This window comes from Leucoraja erinacea, chromosome 5 (genome assembly GCF_028641065.1).
Source record: "Leucoraja erinacea ecotype New England chromosome 5, Leri_hhj_1, whole genome shotgun sequence".
Taxonomy (NCBI): domain Eukaryota; kingdom Metazoa; phylum Chordata; class Chondrichthyes; order Rajiformes; family Rajidae; genus Leucoraja; species Leucoraja erinaceus.
The window spans coordinates 54,850,320-54,869,810 of record NC_073381.1 but is presented as its reverse complement, the minus strand read 5'-3'; the positions used below and the strand labels follow the sequence as shown (position 1 = coordinate 54,869,810).

Here is a 19,491-nt window from a genome sequence, read left to right as displayed (position 1 = left end):
CTGTATGTATTAGAACTGGGCAGATATATTGTAAGTCATTCATCTGTGACATTAGTGTTTCTCCCTCCACAAACACTTCCTAATGTACTGAGCATTTTCAGCATTTTCCTTTTATTTTCAATTCTCCGCAAACATTCTCCAGCAACTATTACAGGAAGTACAACATAGAGGGCCAGAAAAGGGGCACAACGTAGTGTGGCAAAAATATCAACAACATTGGGTGAGTTTGCCTTAAATCAGCCGCATTTATAATCATTTAAATCGGGAAAATCGGGGGGGGGGTACCATGTAATCCCGTGCTACCTACTCCATGGTCGGAAAGTTGGCGACTAAACCGTCTTCCTCACCTGCTTTTCCTGGTGAGGAGGCGGCTGTGGACCCCCAACAGGACCAAAAACAAGACCTGTCAAAGGGCGGATGAGCTACTAGCGAGCCAACGGTCATCCACACTTCAGTAGAAGTTGCGATCACTGTCGTACACAGCATTGTAAGGCACTGTGCCCCTTGATGTTTTCAACGATGATGATGATGATGGTTATTTATGCAAGTTTGTTAGTTGAGCTGTTGCCTCAAAATTCCAGTGACCTGGTTCAATCCTGATCCTGAACTCTGTGTCGAGTTCAAATGTTCTAACAATGACCGTGTGGGTTTCCCATGGGTGCTCTATTTTCCTCCCACATCCTATAGGCCACCATAAATTGTCTCTAATGTGTAGGTGGGGGAGATAATTGGGTGAGGAGGGTTTTATTAGATGTGCATGTGGGAAGAAAATTAAATGGATACTGCAGGATTGGTGTAAATGGGTGGCTGATGGTTGCTGCAGACTCTTTGTGCTGAAGGGCCTGTATCTGTGCTGTATGTCTCTATGGCTTGATGACTCAAATAACCAACATTCTACTGAAGCATTTATTTCAACTGGATTTCTCAGTTGTGGATTGTTGAAATGTTTTCAAATAGGCTGACCAAAAAATATATAAAATAGACATAGTTTAAGGTGACTGCAGCCTATATTCCTCCGGATGATAATGCTAAGCTTGCAATGAAAGACCTGCATACTGCCATGAGCAAACAACAGACTCACAACCCCGAGGCAGCCTTCATTGTTGCGGGTGACTTCAATCACTCCAACCTGAAGACTGTACTCCCCAAATTCCACCAACATGTCTCCTTCGCCTACATGTCTCCTGGAGAAGACAAGATTCTGGACAAAGTTTACACAAACATGGCTGAAGCCTACAAAGCCGCCCCCCTCCCTCACCTTGGACAGTCTGATCACCTCTCATTGTTCCTGTTCCCAAAGTACTCTTCACTCATCAGACGTGTTAAACCCACAGTGAGGACAGTTAAAGTTTGGTCAGAGGGAGCGGACTCCACACTTCAGCAGAGTTTTGTAAACACTGACTGGAATGTGTTTGCAGCTCAGGCCACCCTTGACTCTCACACGGGCATTGACTCATATACCTCCTCCGTTTTGGACTTTATCAACTCCACCATTGACAGTGTCACCACCCTCAAACAGATTACCACATTACCGAATCGGAAGCCATGGATGAACAGAGAGGTCAGGCTACTGCTGAAGGCACGTGACACCGCTTTCAGGTCAGGCGATGCTTGAGCCTACAGTTCATCCATCCAGGGCTAACCTGAAGAGGGGCATCAAGAAGGCCAAGCACAGCTACAAGCTAAGGATCGAGGAGCACTTCAAGAACAACTCCGACCCCCGATGCATGTGGCAAGGCATCCAGGCCAAAGATCTTATAGTGGAGCAAGATAGACCACTCCTGCTAAATGCAATGGGCTGGTGTGTTGTATGCAACGGAACGGAACGTGGGCCTTTTTTTCATCCATTTCCGTAACCGGACTGGACCCGACCAGACCCGACTCGCAGTGTAATCAACGTTGCGGGGGAACAGTTTGTGTTAATAAATTAAAATTCTGAAAATGTGGAGAAGATTTTTACCAAATAACTTTTATTTTTACGAGGATGTTTCCGTAACCGGCTTCCGTCTCCACACTATTATCCTATGTGATCTTTGGTGCGGATATGGAAGGCGGTTACGGAAATGGGGCCTTAAATTACCCATGAATTTGCCCATGACCGTACTACGACTTTTTCGTCGATTGGACTATCTTGCTCGCTATAGGATATTTGATCCAGGCCATCATGGACTATAAAACCCACCAACACCACCCCCACATACAGCGACGCCTCTTTCCTTGAGGAGCTTAACCACTTTTATGGCTGCTTTGACAGGGACAATCAAGAGATGGCCATCAAGGCTGTGCTACCTGCTGATCACCAGCCCCTCACACTCACCCCCTACGACGTGTATGCGGCACTGAGCAGGATTAATCCACAAAAGGCATCCCTGGGCGTGTACTCAGGGCCTGTGCTGTGCAGCTGACAGACGTCTGGACTGACAACTTCAACCTGTCACTTGCCCAAGCAGTTGTCCCCACTTGCCTTAAAACCACCTCCATCGTGCGGGTGCCAAAACACTCCACTGCGGCAAGCCTCAACGATTCCGCCAGTTGCACTTACTCCCATCATCACTAATGCTTCAAGAGGCTGGTCCTGGCACACCTCAAAGGCTGCCTACCCCCCACATTGGATCCCTATCAGTTCGCCTACCGCAAGAACAGGAGTACGGAGGATGCCATCTCAACGGCACTTCACTCCGCCCTCTCCCACCTCGACAACAGAGACACTTATGTGAGAATGCTGTTTATCAATTACAGCTCAGCATTCAACACCATTATACCCTCTAAACTGATCACTAAGCTCAGCGACCTGGGCATCGACCCCTCCATTTGCAACTGGATACTGGACTTTCTAACCACCAGACCCCAGTCTGTTAGGTTAGACAAGCACACCTCTTCAACCCTCACCCTGAACACCGGCGTTCCACAGGGCTGTGTGCTGAGCCCTCTGCTCTACTCCCTCTTCACCTACGAATACACACCTGTACATGGTACTAACATCATCATCAAGTATGCAGATGATACAACGGTGATTGGCCTCATCAGCGACAACGATGAGTCGGCCTACAGGGAGGTCCAGCTCCTAGCAGCATGGAGCTGACATCAACCTGGCCCTTAACACCAAGAAGACCAAGGAGCTCATTGTGGACTACAGAAGGTCTAGGGGTGGCACGCACACCCCCATCCATATTATCGGGACGGAGGTGGAGCGTGTTTCCAGCTTCAGGTTTCAATTACAAATCCAAATAAATTTTCAGATAAATCAACTGATCTATAATATAGTATGAGCAAACTTCTTACAAACTCAATTAATTGTTCAAACCCCCCATTTTGACCTATGGTTGAATTTCCTTTCCTCCCATGTATCATAAAAATTGGCTCCTTGCTTGTGTTTTGTTTGACCATTACTCAGAGGATACAATAACTCACCTAAAATGTCCATTTAAGAAGAACAAATGTAGAGAATGTCAACGTTATTAGGTCAAAGATATGAGTTTGAATCTTTTTCCAATCCTGCCCTCACCCTGCATGCACATATACTCCCAATGTAATTGAAATTCTCGGCTGGCGGAAACCCTGGATCATCCTTGCATCCTTAATATTGGATTCCAAAAGGAAATGATACATCTTTATTGAAGTTCTGACCAAGAATAATCCAGTGATGTTGCCTGATCCACTGACTTACTCCAGCCCTTTTTGGTTTTTTTTTCCCTCAAGAATAACTAGCTTTGTTTGACATGGCAATAAATCAAGATCTGCATGGCTCCACTACTCCACAACTGAGTCAGTCACTATTGCATGCAAATTGAATAGAAAGCATTGTATTTTAAGGAAGGAAATGAAACGTCACAAATACGCTCATAATTTTGGCTATTTTCCTTAGTTGAGAGTGATAAAAGATTTAGGGGAGTTGGTGAGTTCTTCCCCTTTCATACTTCGGAAGTATCTCTAAAATTAGGAATCGGGGAAACAAAAGAATGAAGTAGTTGGATCAGATCCTCCTGTTCATTTCCCTGTCACATTGTCAGGCCGGTGCTTTTGAAATGCTCAGAGGAGTCTAGGCCAAGAATCTAGTGGACATTGGAAGAATACTTAGGTTTTCTTCCCAGATGTGGCAAAGACGTATATTGATGGTGTAGATCATTGGGCTGCTCCAGATTCTGTGGGCAAACTTCTGAAAATAGATGCACTGAAGCTTAGAGATATTCAAAGCAAGATTAGTGATCTGCAATCAGACACCCAAACAAAGTACTCGAGGCATTGGCCATTATGGGAAAGTTGTGGGAAGATGTATCAGTGCCATCATAAGAAAGTAATTCAGTAACTACTGTTATCACACTGAAATGTTTGAGTAAAGCACAAGAGATGCTTCAAATAATAATTTCACAATTTTGTGATAAACACACTATTAGTAGGCTATTCCATTCATAAAATATGCAGTGAATAACCACCGAGGGGTGTTTTTGATGACAAATTTGCAAAACATTTTCTCCCACAGGGAATGGATTCTTTTTATTCTAACTGTGTAGAGAACAGTACTGATATGGAAATGAACAAAACAAAATATTTATATGAAACAAAAAATAAAACAAGATGAAAAATTGATCAAGCCCTAATATTCTGACAAATGGGAGCTCAGCTACAATACTCAGCAAAGACGGCCGAGATATAATTTAAAAAACTTTAAATATGAAATTCACATATGCCTATTACTTGTTTACTTAGCACCAGATTCATATCTCAAAATTCTATACTTAACTGTCAAGAGATGCCAACATTTTTTGGACTGAGACAAAAATTTGTTGTTGATTTCAGGTATGATCTTTCAATCAATGTACCATATTTATTTGTATAATCCTCCAAAGATTTTCTGGATGCTGCCAATGTCATCAAAGGATGCAAGAACATTTATTTTTCCAATATAGCCGTCTCAGTGTTGCGTGAAGTTCCTTTGGATCATGACACCAAATCGATGTTCAGTAAATCTTATCCATAGGCCACTGATCAATATTGAGAGGGCTAAAAGGCTGCAATAAAATCTACCCAGGCCATTAACATTTCAAAAATAATCAGCTGTTTAAAGCCTATGAAAAACATTGCAAAAGGAGAAACTATCCAGAAACATTCAAGTTTTAGCTTTCCTCCAATATCTGGTGGATGTTTGAAAGTGAAAGAAATTAACCTGAAGCCATCATTTTTGCCTTCCACTCATTTCCTTTATCACCGACATCTGTCAAAGACTTTCTACATTCTTGTTGTTGTGATTGCACAGTAGGGCTGAAAAATTGCAGATGCAGCAGCATTGAATATACAGTCATACAGAACAGAAACAGGATATTCGACCCAAGTCATCCATGCCGACCAAGGTGCCCCATATAGGCTAATTGCATTTGCTCATGGTTGGCCCAGTTCATGATGAACACATATCCATGTAACTGTCCAAATGTCTTTTAAATGTTGTTATTGTATCTGGCAGCTCGTTTCATATACCCACCTCTGTGAAAAAGCACCCCCTCAGGTCCCTATTAAATGTTTCCACCTCACCTAAAACCTATGCCCTCCAGTTTTTAATTCCCTCATGAGACGTAGTCTTAAAAACTGTACTTTTACCCAATCTATTCCTTCAGGATTTTATACACATATAAGTTCACTCCTCCCACTCTGCATTAGGAAAAAATAAGGACCCAGCTTGCCCAACCTATCACTATAACTTGGGCACTCAATATCTGGCAACATCCTCGTAAATTTCCTGTGCACAATTTCCAGCTTATGACATCTTTCCTATAGCAGGGAAACCAAATCTGAACACAATGCTCCAAATGCATTCTTATCAACAGCTCGTACACCTGTAACATAATGTCCCAACTTCTTTCCAATTTCATCAATGTGCCAAAAAAACCTTCTTCACCACCCTATCTACTTATGACGCCATTTATACAAAACCATGTACTTGTACACTTAGACCCCTCTGCTCTGCAACAATCCCCAGTGAAGATCTGGTTTGAAGGTTTGACTACAAACTTCTGGTTCCCAAATTTCAACACCTCCCACTTACCTGAATTAAACTCCACAAGCCATTCCATTGCCCATTAACCTAGCTGATAAAAACCCCGCTGTTATCTTTGATAACTATTTTCACTCCCTACAATACCTCCTATTTTAATGTCATCAGCAAGCTAACTGATTACGCCTTGTACATTCTCATCCAAGTCATTGATGTAGATGCGATGACAAATAGCACTGGTCCCTGAGGCACTCCTCTCATCACAGACGCCAGTCTGGAAAACAACTTTCCAGCACCATGCACTGCTTTCTATCATAAAGCCAATTAAACATCCAGTTAGCCTGGATCCCATGCGATCTAAACATTCCAGAGTAGCCCACCATGTGGAAGCTTATTTTTAGTTGTGTTTAGTTTAGAGATACAGCATGAAAACAGTCCCTTAGACCCACCATTTTTGCACCATCCAATGCTCACCTCTTCACGCTAGTTCTATCCTACTCGTTTGAGACAAATTACAGAATCCAAGCCCCAAAGATAAATGACAGAAACCAGAGCTCCAAAGGAAAACCCACGCTGTCACAGGGAGAATGTGCAAACTCCGTACAGACAGCACCTGTAGTCAAGATCAAACCCTGGTCTCTGGCGCTGTAAGGCAGCAACATTACTGCTGCACCACTGTGCCGCCCTGATACCAAAAGCCTTGCTGAAGTCCATTTAGACATCGTCTGCAGCCCTGACCTCATCAACCTTCTTGATTAACTGTTCAAAAAAAACTATTAAATTCCTGAGGCACAATCTCCCACATATCCCTAATCAACTAATCTACTCAAATCCATGTATATTTTACCCCTCAGAATCCTCCACTAACTTACCTACCACAGATGTTAGGCTCACTAGATGTATAGATACATAGACAATAGGTGCAGGAGTAGGCTATTCGGCTCTTCGAGCCAGCACCACCATTCAATGTGATCATGGCGGATCATCCACAATCAGTACCTCATTCCTGCCTTCTCCCCATACCCCTTGATTCGCTAGCCCAATCTAACTCTTTTGAATGCATCCAGTGAATTGGCCTCCACTGCCTTCTGAGGCAGAGAATTCCACAAATTCGCAACTCTCTGTGTGAAAAAGATTTTCCTCACTCAGTTCAAAATGGCCTACCCTTATTTTTAAACTGTGGTCCCTGGTTCTGGACTCCCCCAACATCGGGAACATGTTTCCTGCATCTAGCGTGTTCAATCCCTAAATAATTTTATGTTTCTCGAAGATCCCCTCTCATCCTAAATTCCAGTGAATACAAAGCCATTCGCTCCAATCTTTCATCGTATGGCAATCCCACCATCCCGGGAATTAACCTCGTGAATTTACGCTACACTCCCTCAATAGCAAGATTGTCCTTCCTCAAATTAAGAGACCAAAACTGCACACAATACTCCAGGTCTATGGTTTTCACGTTAATCTTTGCAATACTTTTTAAATAGAGGCACAACACCAGCCACACTCCTGTCTTCCAGCAGCTTACCCATATCTAAAGATGTTTCATATACCTCAGCCAGGACTCTGGTAATTTTTTCTCCAGTGTCCTTGGATATATCTAATCGTCCAGAAGATTCATCTAGCTTCGTATACCTTCAATTGTAATACAGACTGTCCTTGAAACATTTTGATCTGGCCTATAGCAGCTGTTCCCTGAAACGCTAATCTGCCACTCCTGTCCTGCCCTTAGCAAGGTTTCTACAATGGTTTTAATGGCCCAGTCGCACGTACCTATCTACACCCTGAGGCAGGCCTTGCCTATCAGGCCTCTGGTATTGAATTAAATGTAATTTAATCCAACGGTCTTTCATGTTCTGTACCGTGCTTCTGCCTATCCTGTGGACTGAATCATTCCTCGTTTGGTAGTTATGGTGATCTCACAGCATCTATTCAAGGAATGTCAGTGTGACAGTGAGGCTTCTGATGGTAGAAATCTTGGCAAGCAATAAAATTACCAAAGAGGGAATCTTTTTGGAAAGTCTCCATGAAACTCCATGAATCTGGTTAACCCTATTTCACAGAAATGTGATGTATCATCTTAGCACGAAGAGTTCAGATATGATTATAGATATTGCCCCCGGTGGTTTAGTTTAGCTAGTTTAGAGATACAGCGCGGAAACAGGCCATTCGGCTCACCGACCAGCAATCCACGCACACTAACACTATCCTTCACATGCTAGGGACAATTTACATTTACACCATGCCAATTAACCTACAAACCTGTACGTCTTTAGAATGTGGGAGGAAACCGAAGATCTCGGAGAAAACCCACGCAGGTCACGGGGAGAACATACAAACTCCGTACAGACAAGCACCCATAGTCAGAATCGAACCTGGATCTCTGGCCCTATAAGACAGTAGCTCTACTGCTTCGCCACTGTGCTGCCTGAGGCTTTATCCAATGGCTTGAACTGCATCAGCGATTATGTTCATTCACAAAAAAGATTAAATATCTTAAGGGAAGCATGACTATCTACATGATCACATTTGCTCTACATTCCCCTTTTAGATACATACTCAAATCTATGTGGTCTGGTGCTGAAAGGGGAATGAGACTGCAGGGCCAATCAGGTACCATATTTCCCTTGGGAACACCATCTAAAATCAGTCTATGTCTATCTGTTGACAGAATGTCACATCCAGACAGACCTCAGCAAATTCTAGCTCCAAAGGTGGTTTTCATTTTCACTGCTAGATGAGAAAAGAGGCACTACACTCCATTGTATACAGACCAAAATGTAATGCACCATCTCAGACTTTGTAAACCAATACCTAATACTCAAGGAGGTAGCTCGAGAGATTGTGGATGCATTAGTGATCATTTTCCAATGTTCAAAAGATTCAGGATCAGTTCCTGTGGATTGGAGGGTAGCTAATGTTATCCCAATTATCAAGAAAGGAGTGAGAGACAAAACTGGAAATTATTGACCAGTTAGCCTGACATCGGTGGTGGGGAAAATGCTGGAATCTATTATTAAAGAAGTAATAACGGCACATTTCGATAGCAGTAAAACAATTGGTCCAAGTCTGCATGGATTTATGAAGTGGAAATCCTGCTTGACTAATCTTCTGGATTTATTTGAGGCTGTGACAAGTAAAATGGATGAAGGAAAACCAGTGGATATAGTGTATCTGGACTTTCAGAAAGCCTTTGATAAGGTCCCACACAGGAGATTAGTGGGCAAAATTAGAGCACATGGTATTGGGGGTAGGGTATTGACATGGATAGGGAATTGAGAGACAGACAGGCAAAGGGTAGGAATAAATGGATTCCTGTCAGAATGGCAGGCAGTGGCGAGTGGAGTGCCGAAAGATTGGGTGCTGGGGCCGCAACTATTGTGCTCTATGTATTAATGATTTAGATGATGGAGTTAAAAGTAACACTAGCAAATTTCCAGATGACACAAAGCTGGGTGGCAGTGTGAACTGTGAAGAGGATGCCAGGAGGTTGCAGGGTGACTTGGACAGGTTGGGTGAGTGGACAGCTGCATGGCAGATACAGTATAATGTAGATAAATGTGAGGTTATCCACTTTGGCGACAAGAACAAGGAGGCAGAATATTATCTCAATGGTGTCAGATTAGGAAAAACGGGAAGTGCAACGAAACCTGGGTGTCCTTGTACACCAGTCACTGAAAGTGAACATGCAGGTACAGCAGGCAGTGAAGAAAGCTAATGGCATATTGGCCTTCATCATGAGAGGTTTTGAGTATAGGAGTAAAGAGGGCCTTCTGCAGTAGTACAGAGCCCTGGTGAGACCACATCTGGAGTTTTGTGTGCAGTTTTGGCCTCCTAATTTGAGGAAGGACATCCTTGCTATTCAGGCAGCGCAGCGTAGGTTCAGGAGGTTAATCCCCGGGATAGCGGGAGTCATACGAGGAAAGATTAGATACAGTGGGTTTGTATTCACTGTAGTTTAGAAGGATCAGAGGGAATCTTATGGCAACGTATACAATTATAAAAGGACTGGACAAGATAGATGCAAGAAAAATGTTCCCAAGGATGGGGGAGTCCAGAACCAGGGGCCACAGTCTAAGAATAAAGGGAGGCCATTTAAAAGTGAGATGATAAAAAACGTTTCACCCAGAGAGTTGTGAATTTGTGGAATTCTCTGTCATAGAAGGCAGTAGAGGCCAATTCACTGGATTAATTTAAAAGAGGGTTAGGTAGAGCTTGAGGGGCTAGCGGAATCAAGAGATATGGGGAGAAGGCAGGCACGGGTTACTGATTGTGGATGATCAGCTATGATCACAATGAATGGCGGTGCTGGCTCGAAGGGCCAAATGGCCTCCTCTTGCACTTATTTTCTATGTTTCTAAGCACATGGGAATTCTAAACAGCTCCTTAAGCATCAAAATCATGGGTTCCCTTGTACAATTAGAGTTGCTATTCACACAGGAAAGGGGAGGGAGGATGAGATGAAAGAAAGGCAGAGAACAAATGCAATCCATTGATTTCTGTTTTTTGTAAATGCAGTTTAAGTTTTCATTCACCTCATGAATCACCCCTCTTCATTGAAACTCAAATGCAAATATATCTGTAATGCCAATTCCAGACTAACATTGGATGGCCAAAGCAGGTCCAGTTTTGTACAGGCTGCACACATTATTGAAAATTGTGTCATCTCAGAAATGTTCACACATTCGGATATGCTTCTTTTCGTGAAGATCAGTTAATGGAAATGGCAAAAACTAAACTGGAATCATTGGTTAATGTGGTTGAAGAAACAAAGCAAAAATTAAAAATTGTGAATGATAAAAGGAACGCCTTGCTTTTAGTAAAAAGCCTAAAAGAATGGTGATATACATGTTAGAATTACTGACAGAAACAGTTATTTTTGTGTCTTTTTTAAATCCTCAATGGGATGAGAGATTTTGTTTTCTTGCATTTTAAGGACTATAATAGATACCTACATTGTTACAAAAATGGAACCCCCCAGCTTAATTTCTCTAGCACAAGATTCATTCACTCAAATAAAGCACCAAGTAATGGATAACTGCTTATACTCTTTATCTTCTATCAAAACTTGATCCCCAACTGAAGAACTCCCTCGTTCTATTGCGTACATACCCATGAACAGTTTATTTACAAAACTATTAAGCATGCAAAACACACAAAGGCATGCAACAATGGAGGGTGTAGTGCTTGGTCCTCACCTAACACTGCAGTCGGTACAAGTGGATCATTAGGCACTGTAGGAAAACATATCTCATGAAGAACACATTTACATAAATTACTTTTAAAGCAAAAACAGCATATTATTTCAAAATGCAAAAAGTACAGGAAGGAGAAAAATCAGAGGCCTATCATTAATTCAAAATAACCAGCCACAAAAACAAGACACACTCCTTTCATCTACAGGTTATATAAAGATTTATTATTTTAACTATATTCTGATTAAAATTTAAAAAATGTGTGCAATAAAGAAAATGCACATATTAACTGAGGGCAAGACAGATGGCCAATTTTCTGGATGATTTAGAAACTAGACAGGTAGTCATTACCAGATGAATTAGGCAAGAAATTACTACAGCTGCAATATCATAATCAACTTATGGTGTCAGGTTTGATTCTTTTAAACTGTTTGTTGGAATAGACAAGAAACGCAAATTTAGATTTAAATTAATTTGTTCCTCTGTATCTCTTTTTAAAAATAGAAAGTCACTAATTTAGTCGTTACATTTTACTTTGTGAATTTTTTCTCCATGGATTAATTCATTTCTTAAATCATGTAAACCTTCAGAGATCGGGTAATTCCACTATAAATCATGAACATCACCACTTAATGCTATTGACACTATTATCATTACCTATAACTGTGTAAATATCCTATCACACTTTCTAAATACCGTGAAATGGTGGCCATGTCAAAATAGCCCGTGACAGCCCTGTTAAAACAATAAATATAATAGAGACAAACCAGTCTCTACCCTTGGCCAGATGATTGAAAACGTCCTCAACTGTTTTGGCAGAGGCAAACAAATACACGTATATGTGCTGATCAAATGACAATATATTAAAATTGAGATATTAATTTTTGAATGAATTTCAAAATAAATGAGTTGACTGTACTAGAAGAAAACAGCAGTGCATCAGAGCTATCAATAAAAATTGCTTTTTCATTATATACAAAAATATAAAATGACACTTTCTTCAGATATGTTCTATTCTTCCTAATAATTTAATGAACATAAATAATAAAGTCTGTGTTGCATTAGGCTCCATGATTTTCGAAGATTCAGCACTTTCCCTGTTTTGTCAATTTTTTCGCATTTATTCCACTACCCAAATGAAAACAAAAAAAACTCTCAACTAATACAAATAATCTTCCAATCATGGAAAGAACAGACATTACCATTTCAAATATTTCTAAATTAAATAATTTGACGGTAAACACCGTTTTAGAATTAAAGTTATTTTGAATCTTTATTACATCAACTTTAAACTCACTGACTTTTTTTTTCAATTTTCTACAAAGGCTCAAACAGCTGGAACACACCAAATTCTTTAATCAATTTGTGGCCTTTGTCTGTGGCCCTTGTCACAAACTCAGACTATTTGACACGGGCCAGCATCACAACTAATCTTGATTCCATTTTCATTTAGCATCTTCACTAACATATATTCCAATACCCATAAAGAGATGAGCAAATTGACTTTGGCTCATTGTGTTCTGAGTATAGATTTCTAATTTTGGCTTCAGGCTAATTAACTCAGAACTGAATTCATGTTTGTCTTTGTGAAGCAGGTAAGGACTTTGTTTTGAGTATCTTGAGCAACATCCTTCATTTAAGGCTAAGTTGCCCTCTAGGCCCAGCAGTTTCTTTGCCATGTATACTAGGTCAAAAGTTTCAGCAGTAACGTCAAACTTGCATCAGATGTCAAGCATGCACTTGATGATGACTGACATCATCGCAAGGTGTCTAGCATGATGTTATACATGTGCATGTATGTAATCAAGAATAGCAATATGCATGGGAGCGATATACCATAGATCCAACAGTTTTTATCCACGAGTAGTTGCTCTACTCAACAGCCAAAAATCTGTAGCCTCCCTTTGATCTGGTATCTTGTTGGTTCACATGCTTGATCAATAGTGTTTTATCATTAATGTTTTATTATTATTAATGTTTAGTGTTTTCTGAGTCATTCGTAACTGTCACTGTTGTTACTTGTGGGCGGAGCACCAAGGCAAATTCCTTGTATGTGAATACTTGGCCAATAAACTTACTTACTTACACCTCACTTCACTGCCAGAACAACAATGCTGAGGAAGCCCTACACCATTTGAGACAAAGCAGTCCATTTGATTAGCAACCTGTCAACACTAAAAGTTCATTTCTTCCTTTCCAGGTGCACCAGGTCCTTTAGGACTGGCAATCATGATGTGTGTTGTCACTCTTTCATTCTAAATGGATCAAAACTACAACTCCTTGCACATCTTCCTGTTTGCCCTCAATGCAGAGCACCTTCAGCAAATACAGCAACAGAAATATTACACTATTGTCAGTTACAGAAAATGTCATTTCTAGCTTTGGTCAAGATGGATGTTTGCAACATAAGATTAACTTTTCAGTTTAGTTATTATAACATTAAAACTTGAATAGAGAAAAGATTAGTTTTCATGAATGTCATGTCAAATTGTTTGGCAATTGCAACAAGTAATTAAAATACTCTAAAGATAGACACAAAATGCTGGAGTAACTTAGCGGGTCATGCAGCATCTCTATAGAAAAGGAATAGGTGGCATTTCGGGTCGAGATACTTCTAAAGAATGATCTTAACCCAAAACGCTACAGATTCCTTTTCTCCAGAGATGTTGGCTGACCCGCTGAGTTACTCCAGCATTTTGTGTCTATCATTGGTGTAAACCAGCATCTGCAGTTCCTTCCTACCCAAAAATACTCTAGCTAGATTGATGCAGTTTCTACCAGGTTCTGACTTTTGGTTGAGGCATACAACTGGGGGTCATTCTGCCAGTTCAGGTGGATGAAAAATATGCCAATGGTATAACGTTTTTGAAAAAACCTCAGTTCTGCTGTTTTGGTGTTGATCAACATCATTCTTAGCCAATGCCAAAAGATAAATAGAAACCAAGTTATTTAATGCAGTGATAGTTATCAAAACATGGCATGTGTATAATGAGTATTGAATTTGGCTTGAGGCAGTGATTGTACTTCAGAAAACACTCAGTGGTTGTCTAGTCCTATATGAGATGAGAAAAACATTTTTCACGCAGAGAGTGGTGAATCTATGGAACTCTCTGCCACAGAAGGTAGTTGAGGCCAGTTCATTGGCTATATTTAAGAGGGAGTTAGATGTGGCCCTTGTGGCTAGAGGGATCAGGGGGTATGGAGAGAAGGCAGGTACGGGAGACTGAGTTGGATGATCAGCCATGATCATATTGAATGGCGGTGCAGCCTCGAAGGGCCGATTAGCCTACTCCTGCACCTATTTTCTATGTTTCTATATACTATGACTATGACTAAATAATTTCTTAAATTCAATCAATAGGACATGCATTTTAAAACATTTTTAGTTGATAATTTTCTAGTCAAGGTACACTTTGACTAGACATATAGTCTACTTAAGAGTTCATTTATATTTGATAAACAATGGATTGGATAACTGAGAATTGTCTTGTCAACCTTCACCAAAGGCTAGAAGGCACTAGCTTTTTCTAGTTTCCAGCTCTCCAGAGTAGTCTACAGTTGAGTTCTTATATTGACATATTCCTGCTGGCCACAGGAAAAATTGTCCACAGTAAAATATTCCCCCTGTTTTATTCAGCATGCAAACTGCAGCTGCGTGAGGGCTGAAGTCCATAATCTTACTGCTATTATTGGAATAGTGAAAACCTGCTCGTCATGTTCATGTCATATAACATGTACCTGTATTCTCCGGCTTTGACCATTCTTCAGAAACATTTCAGTGGATAAGTTAATGAGATATCATCTGTAATCCTGTCTATTTATCATACTACATTGTTTCTCAAAGATTCATACATTTTGGTAAGGTGCATTTCCGAAGTAAATTTTAATATATTTTCATAATTTTGGTTTTCAAAGGAGAAAATAAATCTCGACCATCTATTGTTTTATAACCCAAAATGTCACCTATCCATGTCTTCCACAGATGCTGCCAGAGTTACTCCAGCAATCCTCCAGTGTTCTGTTGAAGATTCCAGCATCTGCAGTTCCTTGTATCTCTATTGTTTTATATGCCTTGAACCGATCCCCAATTTTATTTTTATATAAATACTGAGCTTATGTAATACTTACATCTCGGGCTGAAGTTGTGCGAGTCCATAAACGTGATGGAAAGGGGCTCATCGGCATGAAGCGTGCTTTGATCAGCATAACTCCTGTCCATTGCGTTCACCATATGAGTCATCTCTTGCCGAGCATTTCCTACTGCATCCTTGCGCTTCTTCGCAAGCTTACTGTAATCAGCAAAAGACATGTCATCAAATTGTTCAAGTTATCAGCACACATGCGTTTAGGATTATCAACAGGCATTCTTTGTTTAATGTCCATAAATAGTTTCCCCATCTTTTACAAAGACTGCTTCGAACGACAAACGCCCGAAAAAACTCACTCCCGCACTGCTTTATAACATTAGGGCCCATTCATTGCTGATAATTGATAAAACAATTCTTTACAAAACAATCTTTTAAACTTAATTTGAAAATAAATGGTCACTGTTGAGAGCAAATAATATAATTATTATAAATCCATAGCTCCAGGAATACATAATGAATTACCAAAGCAACAGCAAACTACTTAGCCAATCGAGCTTGTTCTACCATTCAATCAGACCACATTTCAAATGTGCCGCAACACCTAACACACATTACATTTTTTAAGATAAACTATTGTAGTATTTTTCCCCACTCTTGATAGGAATATGGGAAAAAAATTACTTTTCACAAATGCCAGAACAGAATTTAGTTTTAATAATTTAGTTTGTGTTGTGCTTCTGGGGAATTTTTAGAATACGATGTACTGTGGTGAAATGTCATCTTAGTTTTATTTTAGAAGTTGAAGATCTTTAACTTTGAAACTGTAAAGAATGGAATAAGCAGTTCCGTCTAATGTGTTTGCATTTCAACTCAATTTGCTTCCAATGTAATAAAATGTAAAGCTTCAATAAATCATTTAAAATGAAGTTTAACGCTATTTTTTGTGATTGTGGACTACCAATGATCCATCTTCACTCTTAGCAAAAAAAATGCTGACTATAATTTCTGCACATACAGTCAATTTACAACACTGGTTTTGATTTGATTTTTCATTTCATTTTTATTAGGTATGAGGAGTAGGAAGTTCTACTTTGACTCCAGATGATGTCTGACTGTGCCCAACACTGATCTGATTAATGGTGCGAGATATTTGATTACAGAATGATAAATGCGTATTTATAAACAAGTTAACTCCCTTGGATAAGATGAGCCTGCTGCGTTAATATACAGATAGCATTATTAAATGAATTGATAAGATTATTTCAGACAATGACAGGGCCCTATATTAATTATTTTTCAATTGTTAATTATTTTACAATTGTTAATAGATTATATTTCTTCAATTCTTAAAAAAAAAAAAAAGTTGCTTTTGTAAATATGTATCTGCAACTCATGTGTCATAACCAAGGTACTAAAATGCTGCTAACTGCATATATACTATAAATAGTTACGGTTCAATAAATATACATTCCCCAAAATAAACATGAATTGCAGTTCTCAAACATTATAATTTTGTCTGTTTAAGATGGAACTGCAGATGATGGAAAATCAAAGGTAGACAAAAATTCTGGAGAAACTCAGCGGGCGAGGCAGCATCTATAGAGCGAAATAAATAGGCGACGTTTCGGGTCGAGACACAGTCTGAAGAAGGGTCTCGACCCGAAACGTTGCCTATTACCTTCGCTCCATAGATGCTGCCTCACCCGCTGAGTTTCTCCAGCATATTTGTCCACCGTATCATTTTGTTTTGTACTTTATGTTTAGCATACACTAGTTGTCAAGGGTAAAAGGCCAAATTTATAAGCTTTGACAAAAGTTCTGAAAATAATTCAGTATTATACTGTATGTGTCAAGGTTTCAAATGAAAATTTATACCAGGCAACCTAAAACTGTTCAAACTCCTGACAGTCTCTCTGTATGATTTCAGAGAACATGTGGCATCTTTCAAGCGCACTGCTATATTTCCAACCGAGTACTTTCTATGCATCCTCTCATGATAAAAGAAAAGCAATTTAGAAACTATTTGATATCGAATAAACCACAGCCAGTTCTCATTATTTATCAAAGCAAAACTCATTTCAATGGAAAAATTGAAGCACATATACAAGCCAGTGGTGCAAGCATTCCAATGGTGAGGAATGGGGATGAAAATCATTTGATGCAATGACACTGTGCAACTAATCATGCTTTGCTGAATTCAACCTTACTTTATAACCAATTAATATTTTATATTATAGATTATTGCAACAAAGTGCACCTTTATTTTTCACTATGCTCACCATTTAATTTTTTTTAGGACAAGATGGCATACCCAAAGCCCAATTATTTTTGGTCATCTTTAGATTTAGATTATTTTAAGAAACAACATTAACCTGGTTTTGCCATATTGAATAACTAGGTTTATGAGGCAAATGTTCTCTCTCATTAACCTGAAAACTGCATCCAATCCGTAAGTACATTAAAGTGGTGCTTTGAAAATAAGCACTATATTGTGGTGCATATTGTAAACATGGAGCATATCATGACAATATTTGGAATCCTTGTTGCCTCTTTTAGATGCCATTAATCTGCCAAAGCAGCTTTTTGTACTTGGCTACAAGAAGCCTTTTGCAATTTTATGTGCATAAAAAGATAATGCAGTTTATAGTTATAGTGCATCAACTAACTGCATTTAGGTGTTTCTTATATTATTGAGAATTAGATCCTACAAATATCAGATGCGTTGGATAATAACATTAAAATAAAATTTAAGCTAAGCTTCAATATTAATTTAATGCCTGACATTCATGTTAGAAAAGCATAGATTTATTACTAAACTAAGAACAGAAAAAACAAAAGCAGAGGTAGGCCAGTCAGCCCCTCATGCCAACTCAATGAGATCAGGGCTGTTATTTTACATTTTGCTCCATTTCCCTGCGCTAGTCCCATTTTCTTTGATTCCCTGATATTTTTTACTTTATTTATTAAAATGTTCTGAAAATTTCAAGTTTTAAATTAAAACGAAAAAGTCAATGTAAAAGGAGTTTTGTGTTTTAACTTTACCAGTGGATTCCTGGATTTGTAACAGGGTCATGTCAAAACTTATCATTTGCACCCATACCACCCTTTACCTTTAAAATAATAACTTGCTTCTCTTGTCTACTTACAGGTAATAAGAATAAGAATAGTAGCTCCTCCTGGCAAGCAAATCAGACAGTGAAGAAAAAATTATTGGTGAATAAAGTGTGGAATCAGTTATAATCAACAAAGCAAATGCTAGCTGGATTTAGATACTGATCATCTTCTGTTAGCATTTTCATGCAAAAATTAATTTTACATTCCATGCAATCATGTGCTGGCAAATAAAATAGAAATAATGTGTACAGAATGACAGTGAACAATTATGTTCCAGATGTTGTTCATTGAACAAAATAAGTGAATAATTAAAATTGATTGCACATTTCTTGCATGCACTGTACCATAAGTCAGAATTGTTCATTTTCTTTAATATGTATTTGAAAATAATAACTTCCATTCTATTCAGGTATTTTGCACAGAAATATCAGATCAATATAATAAACATTCCAGATATGCAATCAAAATTGTAACCTCATCAATTTATTACAAATGATAAAAGGGCAATGCCAATGACCTGTGGATTAACTTGAAATCAATTGCTGACCAATGATTTTGATTTAAATTACATTTTCTAACCAAATAGCTATTCTTCTCCTTAATTAACCTGTCACCAGTTTTGATTAATAACATATCATTATAACCCAGCAAAAATGTACAAATTCCAATTTGCTATCCTGGAAGTTTAACAATCTCTTATCTTCCTGTTGGTTTTACTAGTATATAAGTCTTTAATAAATTGCTTATTCAGGAAAGATGCAGTTTAGATTTCTTGCCAAAATATTTTGTTCCGACTCTAACCAAGAGTACTGATTATAGGTTTTTGTTGGTCTATTAACACTTGTAACACATCAATATATTCAGTGCCTTGGTAGATTACATACAGTCAGCAGGAACTGTGTGCATAAACTCACATATTGTCAACTGCGGCACAAATGGTTTGAATAAATAATCAGATGCAATCGATTGTCCCATATCGTGTAAAGACGTGTGGGGACAACAAAGACTTTTAAATGGCTGAGGATATTTTTGGAATCATATTTCTTAAGGAAGTTGAAGCATGAATAGATTACAGGAATGCAGCAGATATTGTATGCATAGATTTCCAAGA

The 19,491-nt window shown here is 39.1% G+C and overlaps 1 protein-coding gene across 4 annotated transcripts in view; it reads right to left on the bottom strand.

The window, feature by feature from the left end:
• ptprk (protein tyrosine phosphatase receptor type K) overlaps window positions 1–19,491 on the bottom strand; it is a 570,756-nt gene that overhangs the window by 58,869 nt on the left and 492,396 nt on the right. Inside the window, exons 15-17 of one of the 4 annotated variants that reach the window (XM_055635637.1) lie at window positions 18,413–18,442; window positions 15,307–15,467; window positions 11,182–11,217 (exon numbers count right to left, since the gene is read on the bottom strand). In XM_055635637.1, the coding sequence (XP_055491612.1) occupies window positions 11,182–11,217; window positions 15,307–15,467; window positions 18,413–18,442 (227 nt within the window). The remainder of the gene's footprint in view (window positions 1–11,181; window positions 11,218–15,306; window positions 15,468–18,412; window positions 18,443–19,491) is intronic. The other 3 variants (XM_055635639.1, XM_055635640.1, XM_055635641.1) reach the window with 3 other exon arrangements.